This window comes from Salminus brasiliensis, chromosome 24, assembly GCF_030463535.1.
Source record: "Salminus brasiliensis chromosome 24, fSalBra1.hap2, whole genome shotgun sequence".
NCBI lineage: Eukaryota > Metazoa > Chordata > Actinopteri > Characiformes > Bryconidae > Salminus > Salminus brasiliensis.
In genome coordinates this window covers 28,153,453-28,170,665 of record NC_132901.1, presented here as the reverse complement: position 1 = coordinate 28,170,665, position 17,213 = coordinate 28,153,453, and the positions used below count along the sequence as shown (strand labels likewise).

Sequence of the window (17,213 nt, the reverse complement as noted above, 5' to 3'; positions counted from 1 at the left end):
CAATTTTCAATGCTCAGCAAGTACAATGCTCTAAAATGTAGTCTACTTCTACAACAACAACACCACTTATTTCTATCCCAATTGTTCTTGTTCTGCTAAAAGTTTATTTTTCTATTAGCATATTTGTTTTTTTTTTATAAAAATAACTTAAATTAGCCTTTGGGTAAGAAATATTGCAAAACAAACAAACACACAGTTCTGCCAGTGGAATAAAACACGCACTCTAATGACCCAGTTATTTTTCCTCAGCATTACTGAGCTCTTTTGAGGGATGATCAGACTGATAGTCTCCTCAGGAGTGGACATGGTAGCCAGAGATAAGCGTGTAAGGTGTTGTAATGGACTACTATGTGCATTTCATAACATGAAGTTGCACACACAAAGCACTGGAGCTGCCCCTTTGTTGACCTTGCTGTGCTCACAGATACTGAGCACACATTCATATGAAATACTATTAAACTTGAAATAAAATGGAATTAAATGTGATTTATATTGATTTCTGATCTGTATTTGTATCTGTTTTGTACAGTTATACTGCAGGTATGGGAGAAATTACATGAACGCATTTAAAAATTCTGAATATTTCTTTGAGAGAAAGTTGCAAAACACGGTCTGAGGTGGAGCACCACCTTCTATATAAACGGTCCTGCACTCGTCCAGAGCAGCACATTTCATCACAGGGGTTACAGTAACCTTTCGAGCTCTATACAGGTAATTTGCAACATTTAATGGATCTAATCTGTTTATATTTTTATTTTTTTTATTCATTTGTGTGTGAATATCAGCAAATATGTATTTAACATGGAGAAATCAAGGTTTCACTGGTCACACAGTAAAGATGCAGTAGGATGATTTGATTTAATTGACTATTTTTATGCCAATTATATATAATTTTTTAAAGACATTAGTCATTTGGATCCATTTATTGACTATTTTAACATGTTAAATATATTTTTTCCTATTTGTTTAGTACTGAAATGTTTGTCACAGTGATGCTCTAGGTCCTTTGATCAAAATTGAGCACCAAGTGCTTGTTTGAAGCACTCAGCATTTCCATTGGGTTCAAGTCGGGACTACTTGACTCGGCCACTACAAAAATGTTCCTTTTTGGTTCTTTTTAGTCAGATTTGCAGATTAGTGTTTGGTTTCTAGCTGGATAACCTGATCGGTGATTCAGCTCAGACTCATACCCTCATAAGCAGACCACATAAGTCTACTTATAAATTCTCTGATTCAGAACAGAATTCCAAGTTCCTATTTTATTAGTGCCTTGTTCAGATCCTCAAGCAAGAAAAAATCATCAGGGGGGAATGTTGCTATGGCATTCCTTCTGATTTTAATTGAAACGCTGTTCCTACACGGTTCTAAAAAGAATCAATGTTTGATTTTAGGTTATTTCTGGACACACTGAGAGAAGATGGGTGGTACAACTAGCACCTACTCTTTTCAGGCCAGTGATCTTTTTAACATCAGCAGCAACACACACTCTAAATGTGGAAATCACTTTGAAGTAAGAAACGGGAGTGTGACATTTTCCAGCGAGCCCTGCACTGGTACAAAAAGCACTGTTGCCAATGCATCAGGACAGAGGCTGAGAATGTTCTACCACAAAGAAAAGCTCAAGCTTGAAGACCTGCTGGATTCAGAGACCAGCAACAAGACCTTCAAACCCAAAGCAGAGCTACCCTTCATCGACCTGCTACCAAACCTCCACCTTGAAGTTCCCAGTGTGGAGGAGGGCTTTGCCAGCGTCCTTGTTACAAATCTTCAGAACGGTGAGGTTTACATTGAGACCATCGCTCAGAATTTTAAAGTACCGCACGGCGCATGCTGCATTGTGACCGAAAACAATGAGATCAAGTTCAGGAAGCCTGATGGAGGGGTCTGGATCGATGTGGATGACTGTAACCATGGCCATCAGCGTGATCCAGAGTCTGGAAGCTCTGTTGAATAAGTGTCTTTACTCTTATGTAAATTATGATATTTCAGATGATTAAGACTTTAACTCAGTTAATCAGATTCTGATCATGTTAAATCAATAATAAAAATCTGATGAATCTGCTTCTCTCAAAAGACAATAAAAATGTTTAATCCTTTACTGTGCTTTTTTTTTGGAGAAGAAGTTCATGAAAACAAATCTGATTAAATCATATATTGTCACATCACATTAAACACAGGTGTAAAAGTGAGTGGGGAAAACAAACATAAAAACCCCTCATATTAGTAAAAAAAAACAACAACAATACAAATTTACAAATGTAATAAAAAAGTAATTTTATTTTTTTCTAAAAATGGATAAAGGTCAGTTTATATTAAATACTTCAAATTTTTACATTAATCTCACTAGGTGTGAGATTAGTCACTCCTGAGCAGTTAGTAGCACCCATTGGTACAGTACAACAGCTTCAGAGCACCTTGGCACAGATTCTCCGATCTCTGGAACGGAACTGGGGAAAACACTGAATTAATTCTCAACTGGTGTGTTAATTATGATGAGAAGAATGATGGTTGTCATGGTGGATAGGTGGGCCAATTCTCCCATAGGTGTTCACCTGAACTAAGATCCAGTGACTAGGAAGGCCACAGCTTGAACCAGTAACCATATTTAAAACAAATGGCATCTTATTATTTTCCCTCAATTTTCCAAAAGCTACACTCACTCAATATACATCATAGGCACGGTCATACAGTGGCATCAACATATTGAGCAGAGCAGCACACAGGAGGCCTTTGCTCACTTCTGCTCTGGAATAAGGAGAATTTTCTTTAGGCTGTAGGTATTTCTGCCTCTGCTAGTAGACCTGTATGACTGTCTGCTTCCATACACCTGCAGATTCAGCCCTTTCCTTCACACTATGGTCTTTGGCCACGCCCAAATGCAATCCCTCATTTTAGCCAATCATTAACTCTATCTGCTTTGTGATTTTCCACGCATCCAACGAGACCCTTACTGCACTGTACCACCTCTTCTTAATCTAGCACAGACCCTGCAGGTATTTATAGCCTAATCATTCTTGTGCAGCGCCATCTGCAGGAGCCTAAAGTTACTACCACCTTAGAAGATTTTTTATTTAGTCTGGAGAACTTCTTAACAATAGGAGAATGATGCTCATGAATGTGTCTTCAAGGCCAAAACCTCCACCTTCCAGTTCTCAGGAATCCTGCAGCTCTGCAACCAAGTGAGGCTCGTTCTTCTGAAGACTCTTGTAAAACCTTCTCTTTATCTCCTGCCCTGACATGAAATTGTAGAGCTCCCTCATCTGCTCCTCTGATGTTTTACATTTTTTGATGATGATTGTGTACTTCTCATTTCCTATGAAGGCCTTCAGGTCATCTGCAATAGGTTCCACTAATGAGACTCCATTGATGAGTGCAGTCCTGTGTTTGTCCACAAACAAAATGGCTGGGAAAAAATAATAATAATAAAAAGAAACATCACAGCAGAACCATCCCTCCTCAGTCCAGTGTAAGATACTGGATATTAAACTGTACAAAATACAAAAGGATGCTTACATTTATCTTCAACCTCTGGTGAGTTCTTTTGCTGATGATCTGAGAACGAGAAAAAAAAAAGTGATAAACCTGCATCTGTTCTCAGGCTGTTTCCAATATTAGAAATGCTCATTCCTCATTTTGTTCATTGTAACAATACAACATGCAATATTCTTCCCAGAGTTTTTGTACTTGTATTATTTATATTCTGCATATATTGGAAATGTATCTACGCTTTGCATCTGAATGTCTTGCTATCCCTTTGCTGCTCTGACACTGAATTTCCCCACTGTGGGACTAAAAGGATTAATTTTATCTTTAACCATTATCTAATCAGCCAAATCATGTGGCAGCAGTGCATTGTATGAGATCATACGGATAGGGGTCAGCGCCTTCAGGTAATGTTCTCATCAACCATTAGAATTGTTTTTTTTTAGAATTAGAGTTTTGCACTTTTTAAAAACTGGTGTCACAAAGCAGCTTTACAGAATCAGTAATTAGTAAAAACACAAGAAATAAGAGGAACATAAGACATGAAAACCTAAGACCCCCAGTGAGCAGCCAAAGACCAGAGTCCCTGGGTTTCTTTATGAGAAAAACACCACCCTGAACAACCAACCAAACACTGTCCTTACTTGTTCTTCCACCTGGTGAAGTGCTTCTGTCCTGAAAATCTAAGAAAGAGACAAAAAAAAAAAAATTAAATTAAATAAAAGATCCAGGTGAATAATTTTTCAGTTTATACAAACATACGAGTAAGCAAAACAATAAAAATGTGCCTTAGAGCAGATTTATTAGACTGTGAAAGACATTTTTACTGTCTGGCAAAACCCTGTATCTCCATTTTTTCCATTTCTTACTTTTTGCACACATGTGGAGTGTTTTTATATTGGGTCACAAAGGTCATGATGAATGACCCAATAGAAACTACCTAAAATGCCTGGGAATTAAATGGTGTGATGTTTAGGGCACTGACCCCGGTGGGTGTTAATAATGTGATTTAATTAAGGATGATGTGTGTTGTGACTGTTTTTGTGAACTGTGGGAGGAAAGTTGCTCCCAGCAGGATTCAAATCAGCAACCGTGCCAGTGGATGGCAAACACCATACCACGGTGCCACCAGTAAACACAGGCAGTGGCTGGAACTGCACCCCTTAGAATAATGAAACAAAAAAGGCAGGAAAACCAAACAAACAGGACGCTAAAATTACATAGCTCAGACAAAGGACAGCTAGCATGAACACAACTACAGAAAATAATACATATAAATGTGCCTCTCATAGAGCTACTTATTAGGTGCAGCCTTTGCTTACTTTACTTTAAACCTAAACTTTTTTAACTTAGCTGAGCTGAAATCTCTCATCTTCTATTGACGTTCCCTTGAGTAACAGTGTCTCACCGCCATCGCCCTCTGCTGGCAGCCAGCAGCACAGACCGACCCCTTACAAAAATCTTCTTCTGAAAGTTGACAGTTTCCTTGTAAAGTTGACATTTTGGAGATATATGTCAGCAACTACATGCTGGATATAAAGGTTCTATATATTCTATGTAATTAATTAAAAATATATATATATATATTGCTGTTTCAGATTTCCATAAGGGAAGTTAAGGGTCTTTCCTTGCCCTGTAAAGTTGTCATAGATAGATAATATAGATAGTTGTAAAGATCAGTACAACTGCTACAGTGTCTTGTATGCACCAATCAGCCAAAACATTAACTCCACCTGCCTAAAACTGAGTAGGTCCCTCTTTTGTCCCCCACAACAGATCTGACCATTTGAGACATGGACTCCACAAGACCTCTGAAGGTGTCCTGCTGTGGTATTAGGCACCAACGACAAATGTTAGCAGCAGATCCTTTAAGTCCTGTAAGTTGTGAGGTGGGACCTGCTTGAGCATCAATCAATGAGCCTTAGGTGCCCATGACCCTGCTGCTGGTTCACTGGTTGTTCTTTTCTAAATCACTGCATACCAGGAACACCCCACAAGACCTGCTTGCTGCTGTTCTGGAGATGTTCCGACCCAATCATTGTCTAGAACATCACAGTTTGGTTCTTGTCAAAGTGTCTTGGATTCTTACACTTGTCCATTTTTCCTGCTTCAGCACCTTCAAGAGCTGACCGTTCACTCACTGACTAATAGATCCACCCCTTCACAGGAGCCACTGTAGAAGAAGTCATGGTTTTTCACTTCCCTATATTAATATTATGGCTGATCTGTGTATAAAGTGTGCTTGTTCTACAATTATCTACGGTAATTATTTATTTGATCATATTGCTGGTGATAAAGTCCCCACATTTGAAGGTCCAGGGGTTTCTCCATGCACTGCAAAATAATCTACACACATAATAAGTCTGACTCGTTTATGGTCTTACCTCCAAGATGTGGCAAAGCATATTCCCAAACCTTTTTCTCTTTGCCGTTCTCCTTTAGTTGTAAATTTATGTTCATGGTTTTTTTCTCCAAGTGGATCACAAATGTTGGATTGTCTGTGAATATATGTCTCAGGAAAAGACCATCCTTTATAGGGCAGTAGAGAGAAAGGGGAAGCACACATTAAGTTCATGAAATACATTTTTGATCCTGTATTTTACCTGCTGTGTGTTCACACTATCAGTACTCACACTGCCTTGTACTTTTTGTTGCCTTTGCGGCTGTTCCATATCTTCACAGGCCAGGGTGTATCTGTGTCCATGTTTAAGGTTGGTGTCAAAAGCTCCATCAATGCGTTTACTACCGTTTTTGAGTAGCTGTAAGACATTAAATTACTTAAAGTCTAAAAACAACCTTATTGAGGTATATTGACATTAAATCCTTTAGTTTTATATTTATATAACTGCAGTCATGCAAAAAATGTTCTCAAAGCAACTTTACAGGAGAAGAAATAAAAAAAAACCTAAAATATATTTTCAGAATGAAATTCAAGTGAAAAACAGCACAAGAGATACAAGGTTTTGTTTGACAGAAATGATGCTCAAATGATTCTTAAGGACTTTACCTTATTAAGATCCGTGTTGTGAGGTCGTAAGAACACGTGCAGCCAGTGCTTGGGCAGGGGGTAATATGTTAATATCAACTGTCCTCTGATTTTGCCTTTAAACCAATTAATCAAGTATTTAAGCTGAAACCATGACAATCCTGGAACCCGCACAGTCACATGTGTGTGTGTGATAAACTCAGGTTTCAGGACCTCCACACTGCCGTCAGTGTAATGTGCCACAGTCATGAAGTTACAATCATCTACATGGAAGAGAAAACATGCACAGTTATTGAGTTATTGAGCTTTGAAATACAGTACAATTGTTCAAGGGCACCAGTCCTGAGTGCATGTATTTGTCACTGTACAGTGTACACTGCACAGCGAAATGTGTCCTCTGCATTTAACCCATCTGTGGTAGTGAACACACACACACTAGTGAACTAGGGGCAGTGAGTACACACACACACACACACACACACCCAGAGCGGTGGGCAGCCAACTCCAGCGCCCGGGGAGCAGATAGGGTAAAGGGCCTTGCTCAAGGGCCCAACAGTGGCAGCTTGCCAAGCCCGGGTATCAAACCCACAACCCTGTTATCAACAGCCTGGCGCTCTAACCGCTGAGCCACCACTGCCCCTACTACCAAAAAGGAGTTGGTGGAACTGGCTGGAGAACAGGCATGCCTAAGCTTCGGTGCTTTGACTATTGCCATCTAAAAAAGTACCAAGTTTAATTACTTAGGTTTCTAAGCTAAATGTGATGAATAACTACTGTTATGAACTCACCCGGGGAGATCTCGCAGTGAGGGAGCTGGAGCTGAGAGAGCTCACCCTGAACACATGTGATGTCATAGAGAGGACCTGCTGCATACTCATTTGGGGTGCCTGGGCAGCTGCTGTCCTCGTCCACAGTTCTATACACCACCTCTCCTTCTCCATTCATTCTGAATCCAAGATGGGTAAATTTACAATGGAACCAACCAGCACGTTTGCACAGGAACCTGTTGGCCAAAATGGTCAATGTCAGTATTTTCAGTCACTTTACTGATCTATACTATTTCCTCTGGCATTACCTCTCTTACTTTCTTTTTGTATATTTATATATAGATAATGCATTATTGCATACCTGTACATTGATTGGCCCATCTCAGTTATTACGTCTGGAGTAAACCAGACACTGTTTTCATTTTCTGGCTCCTGTGAAGATTAGAACATCATTGGCCTCTGGTACTGGACTGGTACATTATTATTCTTCATTATTATTACTGAAGTGTACATAAATTTGGCCTCAAAAGTACAAACAACATGATCATGAAAGGTTTGGCAAAAAGTTAGAACCAGGCTGGTTGGTATTTAAAGTGACAAAAGTTAAAATCCCTGACAACACATTTTGATAAATTGATGTTTTTTATAATGCTAAATTTGGATATTCAGCAAAGTTTAATTAGAAAACACAAAGCAGAAATATGGGTAACACTGTACTTGGATGGTAGGCTACACTGTTAATGCCTTGTAGATGCTCACTTGACATTCAACTTACATTCAGCTGGATGAATTGTCTATTTAATCTAACCTTATACCTAACCCTAACCTTAACCTTACCCTTTTAGGGTTTCATTTAATTTTTCACCAAAATGCTCCTTTTATGTCCAATTGTGTACCTTAAAGCAACACTATGAAGAATTAGTATTTCTTACTCCTGAGCTCCCCCTACAGCCAGGAAGTATAATTTGCATTTGGAGCCACCACTAAGGCACATTTTTCTGGACAAGCTGAGAGATGCAGAAGCATTATTGAATAGTAAAAAAGCATGTGGGCTGAGGCGGTCGAGTAATATTATTGGACTTTACACTATTATGACTTGGGTTACACAGCATTACACAGTTCTCACAAGCATTGCCCTTTCTTCTTCTGCAATGATACATTCTGTAGTTAGTGGCGTGCCGAGTCTGGAGTAGCAACAACAGCAACACTATTCTTCCTATTACAGTCAGTGGAGCATCACAAGGTAAAACACTACATAATGTTCCTTTAAATGTCCTACATTTGTACTTTTTTCATGAGCTTAATTAAAATAGAAAAATACATACTGTAAAAAACCTACTTTAACCATCAAGGACTGTTTTGCAATCGCTGGGATTACCAGGTGCATGGTCTTGTTTCTTAATATCATCGTCATAATCCTCTCCAAGAGCTCCATGGTTTGAGCAGTCTGACTGCCAATGCCAGCAATGTAGTATCTGTCTTCACATTTTGTTAGTAGCCACTGCGATACACCCGCTCGTAAGTAGGTGTCTTTACTTGTAAACAGCACAATGACGTGCTTCCAGAAACTCTGGCCAAAGATCTCCAGATCCTCTAGGATTGCCTTGGTCTCCTCAGTGAGTTGTCCATCATGAAGAAAGGCAAGGATAATCACATGGGGTCCAGGGGCAAGAAGTGACTTCTCCCTTGGGAGAATTTTCTTGGCATTGCAGAGGTCAGTCTCAACCAGGCACACTGTTTTCTTGGCCATTGTTCCTTTCAGAATTGCTGGTCTTCCAATACCCAGCACCTCCTCATCATGAATACGGCTGCCAAAAATCACATTTCTAGCAGGTTTTTCTGCTCCCTTGAATCCCAACAGCCAAACTCTTAACTCTGTAAGCAGGGGACTTTCTCCTGTAAAATAGACAAGTAAATCAATTCATCAATGGCTTGTGCAGAACATCTATTTTGATTCTAGATCTATTTGGACATGGAGTATAATGTGTAAAAGTCACAGTTTTACTTACCAATTCCAAGACCAGTGGCCAAAGCTCTCTCATAACACTTTTCTGCCTTTGGTTTTTCACCCTTCAGCTCATGAATGAATCCATCTATAGCAAATGCTTTACTGTCATTTGGATCCTTAGAACGTCGATGATCAACAATGCTTTTGAGTTCTTTCTCACATCTCTTCCACTCTACTAGCCGTAGACCCTCCATGTAATAGTAAATTGCAGACTGCTCAGATCCTTTGCTATACAGCTGAAATTGGGCATACATGACATGGACTGCCTGAAGATGCTCATTTTTCTCATAGGCAAGTTTAAATGCCTGCTGGAAAAGCTTCTCTGCCTTTGCAATGTTTCTCAGTTGTCCATGATATACTGCCAATTCAGCCAAAGCAATAATAAATAAGGGCTTCAGGAAAACTGCCCTTTCCAGATGGTAGATGCACTTCCGAAGACAGTTCTGGGCTTCATAGTTGTCGGCTTCATGACCTCGCTCATATTTCTTTTCAAAGAATATCTTTTTAGTTCTGTAGCACAGAGCTAACTGATGATGCATGAAGGCTGAGTCGGGGGTGTGTACTAGTGTCTTCTCCAGCTGACAAATGGCAAAGTCAACAGATCCCAACCTACGGCTGAACTGTGCCACATATCGCATTACGTGTGGGTTTTCAGGCGACATCTCAATCGCCTTCACCACCAACGCAAGTCCTTCAACAGATTGTACCAGCTGGAAGGGATCTTGCACTTTAGAGTGAGGGCTAGTAGGACTCCTGTTGATCCTGATGAGCCTGAGGGCCAAAAGAACGAGGAGGACAGCATCTTCTGGATTCAAGTCAATGGCACGTCTGAGTTGGGCAATAGTCAGTGAGTCCTTTGAACCTGGATGATCATCTGTTGTGCGATACAAAGCAATAGCATAACCAGTATTTAAGTCACAGTCATCTGGATTCATTTCGAGGGCCTGTCTGAAGCATTCTCTAGCACCACAGTAATACTTCCTAGAAAATTTAAGGAAGGCCCAGCCTTTTTCCCTGAGCATCTCACAGCTGACTTCGTTACTGGGTCCTTCGCCAAACTTCACACTGATCCCATCCACTTTCTTTAAATAGTCTTCAGCCAAACTGACATTTTCCAAGTGAAATTGTAACCAGGCGAGGTCCCCATAGGTGACCATGAGAAACTTATCTCTGTCCTCACCATAGTACTTTTTGGCAAAGTCTTCAGATTTGTGAAGATTTGTGAGTGCTTTGTCCAGATCACCATAGAGATACCTAACAAAAGCCAAAGAGCTGTAGGAACGAGTCACTCTTGTTTCCCCAGATTTCAATTCCAATTCAATCTGCTCTTCCAGGCGGTTGACCAAGTCTTGGAGATTGAAATCCTCCACTCTTAGAGCCCAAGTAAAATGACACTCCAGTAGATGCAGTCTGGTCTCTAATGTATCCATAAGGCTGTAATTGAAAATGGACACAAAAAAGCAAAATCATTTTAGGTACATAAATAAAACAAATCCAGTTTACGTATTGTTCAACATACATCTGGTAAGAATCTGGTAACCTGAGATTTCATTTTTGGGTGGTTAATATTAGACATTTTCTGATTTATGTCTCTTTAACGGGATTCAAAAATAAATATCAGGTTTTAATGATATGGTTGATTAGTGCACATCTTTCATAGAAATAATAAGAATTTAGTGCCCAAGCTTGAGATTTATGGTGGTTATTATTTGCCATTATAAGACTTCTATATCTATAAAGCTATCATAGAATGGAAAGCTTTTTTGCCATACCTAAATGGTGAGAATTCACTACATGGAAGTTACAAACCTTGAACACGGTTGCCCAGCAGAACAAAACAGAGCTGTAAAACGTAGGTGTAGAGATGTAATAGTACATGTATTCATACCGAACCATCACACCATGGCAGGAGGGTTCACGGTTCAGTACAAGAAATTACACAGTGAATACACGGTACGCCCTAATATGGTAAAGCTGTTAAATTTGCATGGTATTGCGGAAACTGTACCTAGATGGTAAGGTGATGCTGATACATCATTTAATTATTAAACAGAATCCGCATTTTTGTTAGAGACTGAAATTTCGACATCAGTACTATAAAAAAGTATCACAGTAAAGTATTGATTAAAGTTGCCAGTTCCTAACGTTGTGCAGCATTGATATTGAATATACATTGAGTTATAGGTCACCATGAGATCATGTGCCAGAGAAATTCCCAAAACTAACGTTTACAACTGCTACCTCTAAGGTTATGAGAAAACATTTCATAACATAAAAATGTTAAATTTAGTTATTATGTATATTGACAATATATATTGGTTCTAACTAAATATTGATTATTTTAAAACATTAACTAAATTAGCATTACATTATACTGCAGTTACTGAAGACTAACTAGCTAGCAATGTCTTAAGCTGTAGTACTTAATTAAGAAATGTAGTACTTTTATTGCTCAGATATTGTCAGGCTAGCGCAGCGTATAGACTCATTTACCTTAATGGTTGTTAGCATAGGAAGCTAGCTTACATTAGTGTGGAGATTTTAATTATCATAAGAAAATTGTAACTAGCTAAGTAAAATGTTGTAATTATCCGACTTTAATGTTTTAAAATGAGGTTTAACCTTTTCTCACTGCAAAGCTTTTCGGAGAAGCTTTTTAATACAGTAATTATTTTCTAGCCTGAAATGTGCTGTAGGCTCATTCCAGATTGCTTAGGTGGAACAGGTCATCAAACAAGTGCTTCCACTAAGGGCATGAACATTAATATGTGGGAGAGTGCGGAACAAGCTCAAGCAGGGAAAAATACAGATAAAAAAGATATTTGATGTTGTTTTGTATGTGATTGTATTTTTAATCATATTACACTCCCTTAGCTCTGGTAGCTGTAATTTTAAATGTTCACATTGCTCACAATTAAAGTCAATTTTAGTAATATTAGAAAAAAGTAGTGAGAGAAGTTCAAAGCTGTTAAAGTATACATATATTTTTAGTTTTCTAAGCAAAATGTATTGATTTATTTATACAAATGTATGTGTGCTATATTTAAGCAAATGTAATTCTATTTTACTGTCTATGCTTATTGATATTTTTTAACAAAAATTCTACATGACAAAATATTTTTTCACTACTATTTTTACAAAATTACCCTTGCTGTACATAAAGCAGGGTGGATTTACCAAAGTTTACTGGCTAGCAGTAACAGATTCTTTTCATAACACATAACAGAAGGCTTAAAGTTTCTGTTGGTTGTTTTAGTTTTTTCCAATATTAAATTGAGGTGAAAAAGTGATGATGAATCAACATCAGATTAGAACACTGATTCAATGAAGTTAAACATCTATTCAATGACTGGTTGCTATCTGTGTATTGCTTTAGGAGTATTGCTATGGTAACTAATCTATGAGGTCTAAACCATGGTTCAACCATTACATTGCTAATGACGTGTTAACTTATGCAATTGTTTACATTTCAGCTGCACTGGACTGCAGTAGCACAGTCCTTACAGTTAAGGTAAGCTGGCTGTAATCACTGCAACTGGTGCTGAGCGGTGACTTCACCACTATTCAATATTCCAATAAATAATAATAATAATAATAATAATAATAATAATATGATCCAAAACAATGTTCAACTCAAATAAATAAGTCAAGAAGTACATATCATCATCATGAAACAAACCAATGTTGGACACAGTCCTAAAGTAAAACAGAAAGTTAACTGCAGGACAATTACCAGTCTAAAGACCATACTAACCATTGGCGGCATGTACAATTCAATGTGTCTTGATGTTTTTATTAATATCTTTGCAATAATACAGCACAGAAATACAGACACAGGCAATTCCAATCTTTAGACTCCGCCCTTTCAATTGCTACCCATTGCCAGATCATATGTGACTCACATCTAAAGTGGGATGAAATACTCGTTTCTGCCTCTTGTCATGTCTAACTGGTGGATTTGTGTATCCGCCATCTCCCCCTCATCTGTAATTCCTAGATTTGTGCATCCATCTATGGTTTGTGTGAAACTGACAAATGAACCCTCAAAAAATCATCTCTGTTTACATGCTATTTTATTTTATTTATTTTTTTGCTTTAGTGAAGATAAGACTCTGGTCAACTCATTTCAAGCACCAAGACAATTCGTCCATATAAATAAAGGCAACAAGAAATATGAAGAATTTCTAACACCTGATTTAAATTTTTTGGGTGTAGGGTTAGAGTATCTATTCACACAGTGCTCTAGGTTACATGGGGTCTCATTATAGAGAAACTGAGACTGTTCTGAACATTGTGAAATACAACATGTGGGTGTTGGCTTATATACAAGTGCTATTAAAGGCGAATTTAAGAAGATATGCACAAATCAAATGCTCTTATACTCCAGAGGGTTGACCGGTTTCTGCTTCCCTGCCTGGGTGTTGGTTTACAACCATGGCTAATTAAAAACAAAAGCAGGGAAACATCTGTAAAATAAAGTGACCTACAGAACATCCTTGATCAAATGCTCCTCGGTTTAACGACATCTCTGACTGATTAAAGTCTTCAGTTTGAAATCGAGGTTAACCAACACAAACAGAAACAACAGTGGAGACAGTAATCTGTGCTGCCAGCAGAACAATGAGTTACAGGAAGAGCAGGAAAAAGAAAGTGTCGGTCAGCCGACTAGTTTCTAGTCTCACAGCACAGAGAGCTTCTGGTTCGGCAGGCAGGATTACAAATGGAATTTTTCATTTGGGTCTGTTCTGAACCTAAACAGCTCCAGCTCCAGCATCCTACACTGCCGTAATCAGACAGAATAAAGGAAACGTCCCAGTGGACTCAAACAGCAGAATAGGCTTTAAGTTCTGACGTCTTACCATCACTTAGGACTGTGGGCTAGTGTGTTTGGAGGAAGGTAGCGTGGTCCAGAGGCTAAAGAAGTAGAGAAGACCCGGTTCTGAAGTTCAGTGGAACCACTTTTCATGAAGGAAAGAGAGCTGGTTCTTCTGCTCGGAGCTGCAGTTCAGACCAAACCCTGCTGTTTCACTTCAGTGCTGAGTCTGGATTCTCTGCTGAAAGGAAGTGGGCGTTCCACGTGTGTTTTTCAAACTTCTCTCTCTCTCTCTCTCACTCACACACACACACACACACACACACACACACACACTAGCTCATTCACTTTCTAACTCTCTCTCTCTTTTTTCTTCCCTTTTGTCTCTCTTTACAGTTTTCATGCTCTTTCTGTTCTCCATGTTTTCTCTCTCTCTCTCTCTCTCTCTCTCTCTCTCTCTCTCTCTCTCTCTCTCTCACTCATTCACATACTAACTCTCTCTCTCTCTCTCTCTCTCTCTCTCTCTCTCTCTTACTCATTCACATACTAACTCTCTCTCTCTTCTCCAAGTTCTTGCTCTCGCTCACTCTCTTCTACTCATTCTTTTCTTCCTCTCTCTCTCTCTCTCTCTCTCTCTCTCTCTCTCTCTCTCTCTCTCTCTCTCTCTCTCTACTCCTCATTCTCTTTCTCGTACTCTTTCTGTTCTCCCAGTTCTCTCTCTTTCTCTCTCTCCCTCACACACACACACACACACACACACACACACTCATTTCTTTTACTCGTACTCACTCTCCACTCCTTGCTTCCTCTCTCTCTCTCTCTTTCTCTCTCTCTCTCTCTCTCAGAGAGGGTGGGAGGGGGTTTTACGGTGTAACACCTTCTCTTGATTTAGACAGCAAGACTGTCTACAGCAAGTGGTGCTGTACGTAAGTGACAAATAAAAGCGGGCGGACTGAACCATTTCATGGACATTGAGGAGGGAGGCAAAACTTTTTACTTTTTACTAAATAAGAAAATCAAAAGAAGATCCTGGAAGAAAAAGGAAAACTAGAAATGGAGATAAATGAGGCCTCACACTCATCTGGTCTCCAAGTAAATGTCCATGTACTGCTTACCTTTGCTGTACCTGACATATTTCTTTTATTCTGTTGTGAGTTACGGTGTTGGCTGGCAGAAGGGAGGGTGGAGTGAAGCTGCGTCTGATCATGTAGGGGCATGCAAAGTCTCTGTAGGAAACTCTGGCCAGGCAACGCCCTCAAGCAGCTATCTCCACTCATACAAGACCAGGCTCATGTCTCTTCTCTGAAAAGGCAGAGAGCTATGAACCAAAGACTAAAACCCACATTGGCATATCAAACAAGGTCACACAACCTTCTATAACATCACCACATTTACCGCATTCTGTCCAGAGCTGCATTCATTTTTGGCTGAGTCTTCAGGACATCGCAAAGGCTTTCAATGGGGTCAAGGTCAGGACTCTGTGGTGGCCAGTTCATGTTTTTCCTGAATCTTGGCTTTGTTGTTCTGGAATATGCTTGTGCTAGCAACGATTTATTAATGGGATAACCAGCTTTTTTCATATCTTCAGCTGGCTGGATTCTACTGGCACATAATGTTGCTGAGTTTAACCCTGACCACCTGACCCTACCCTAGATCCTAAACTACCACCAGAGGCTCCTACAGAGGTTGCTGTACATGATTGGTACATTGTTCATGCACTTTTCTTCATACCTTGACCATCCAGCGCTCAGGCGTAGGGTCAGTCTGGACCTATCGCACCACATATATGAATACACTGTATGGACAAAAGTATTGGGACACCTGCATTTGTTGCTTCTTTTAAAATCAAGGGAATTAAAAGAACTGATCCTGCTTTTGTTGGAGCATAGTTACTATAAAAATAGTTTTATATTTACTATAAAAATAAAATGGAAAATTAGCCTGTGGATCTAAGAAAATATTATTTAAATAAGCACAACTGATACAAATGTAATTTAAGCAATTAATTGAATGTTCTGGACTGGATAAAAGGCAGACTTGATATGGTGAATTGCTATCCCTCCTTTCGAGCACTACCACTAGAGGGAGCCCTATGTATAACCAATGTCTATTCCTGGATGAAGGCAACAAAGTAAAGGGCAGACTGGGTCATGGGCAAAGTCATTTTTTGATGACAACCTTTTCATAAAGTCTTAGGTCAGGCCTGTAATGTGGTCAACTCTTCTAATTAAGGACCTCAATCTGTAAATGCTGAGATTGTGGCCGTTTATAATTTAAACATAGTGATATAACAAAGCCAAGATTAAGGCTGTCTCCTAATTGTGTCCTAATCAGTAATACTAGGTAGTTTTACAGTATGAAGCAAGTCATATGGATAAAAGGGTCAAAGTTATGTATAATATGTATATTTATAATATGCATACTTATAACCAGATTTCGGTTTCTGAGTGTGATGAGTGAAAAACATAGGTGCATCGTCCTTCACAGTAGTAAAAAACAAATATTTACAAAATAGAAATACTGAATATTTACAAATTATGCATATACACATTGTACACTTTAAACATACACTATACATATACTATACACACAATATACACACACTATACATATACAACACACATTATACACACACACACACACACACACACACATTACACATATACTATACACACACACACTATACATATACCATACACACACTATGCATATACAATGCACACATTATGCACACACACTATACACATACCAACATATACTATATATATATATATATATATATATATACATACTATACACAATTTACACATGTTACCAATCATGTAATTCTTTAATCTAAAATAAAATACAATTAAATTCAAATAACCTGTCTGTTGGTAAAAACATGTGACGTATAAAACCAGCATGACAACCTGATATATTGTTGTTATTATTATTATTGTTGTTATAAAAATTACATGAAAACAATATAAATACATTATATCTGCACTAATAAATGTTAAAACCAGACAACTGACTCTATTCAGTGTGTGCCATACAGGTGCTCACATCTGCCCCCACGTGGGGAATGCCATAATTACAGATGACTGCTAGAGAGCAGAGCTTTGATTCTAATACTTTTTTACAATTTTAGATAAACACATAATACATGATATT

At 38.7% G+C, this 17,213-nt stretch overlaps 1 protein-coding gene and 1 long non-coding RNA gene across 2 annotated transcripts; one reads left to right on the top strand and one right to left on the bottom strand.

Moving 5' to 3' along the window:
* Positions 1-647: 647 nt before the first annotated feature.
* LOC140546413 (uncharacterized) lies at positions 648-2,096 on the top strand. The gene is made up of 2 exons (XR_011978334.1): positions 648-711; positions 1,392-2,096. It is a non-coding gene; the product is annotated as an uncharacterized lncRNA (long non-coding RNA).
* Positions 2,097-2,196: 100 nt separating this feature from the next.
* Positions 2,197-14,272, bottom strand: LOC140546397 (uncharacterized). The gene is made up of 11 exons (XM_072669614.1): positions 14,104-14,272; positions 9,246-10,678; positions 8,576-9,132; positions 7,598-7,668; positions 7,258-7,472; positions 6,491-6,732; positions 6,117-6,242; positions 5,868-6,012; positions 4,128-4,166; positions 3,514-3,552; positions 2,197-3,403 (listed from the first exon to the last, which is right to left on the bottom strand). The coding sequence occupies exons 2-11, from the start codon at positions 10,672-10,674 to the stop codon at positions 3,153-3,155; spliced, it is 3,114 nt and encodes a 1,037-aa protein (XP_072525715.1). The 5' UTR covers positions 10,675-10,678; positions 14,104-14,272; the 3' UTR covers positions 2,197-3,152.
* Between the last annotated feature and the right edge of the window lie 2,941 nt (positions 14,273-17,213).

Coding starts and splice junctions, on each gene's coding strand:
- LOC140546397 (XM_072669614.1), bottom strand. CDS start 10,674: ATGGATACATTAGAGACCAGACTGCATCTACTGGAGTGTCATTTTACT. Junction 6,243..6,490: donor ACAACACGGATCTTAATAAG/GTAAAGTCCTTA, acceptor AATGTCTTACAG/CTACTCAAAAACGGTAGTAA. Junction 3,553..4,127: donor TTCACCAGGTGGAAGAACAA/GTAAGGACAGTG, acceptor TCTCGTTCTCAG/ATCATCAGCAAAAGAACTCA.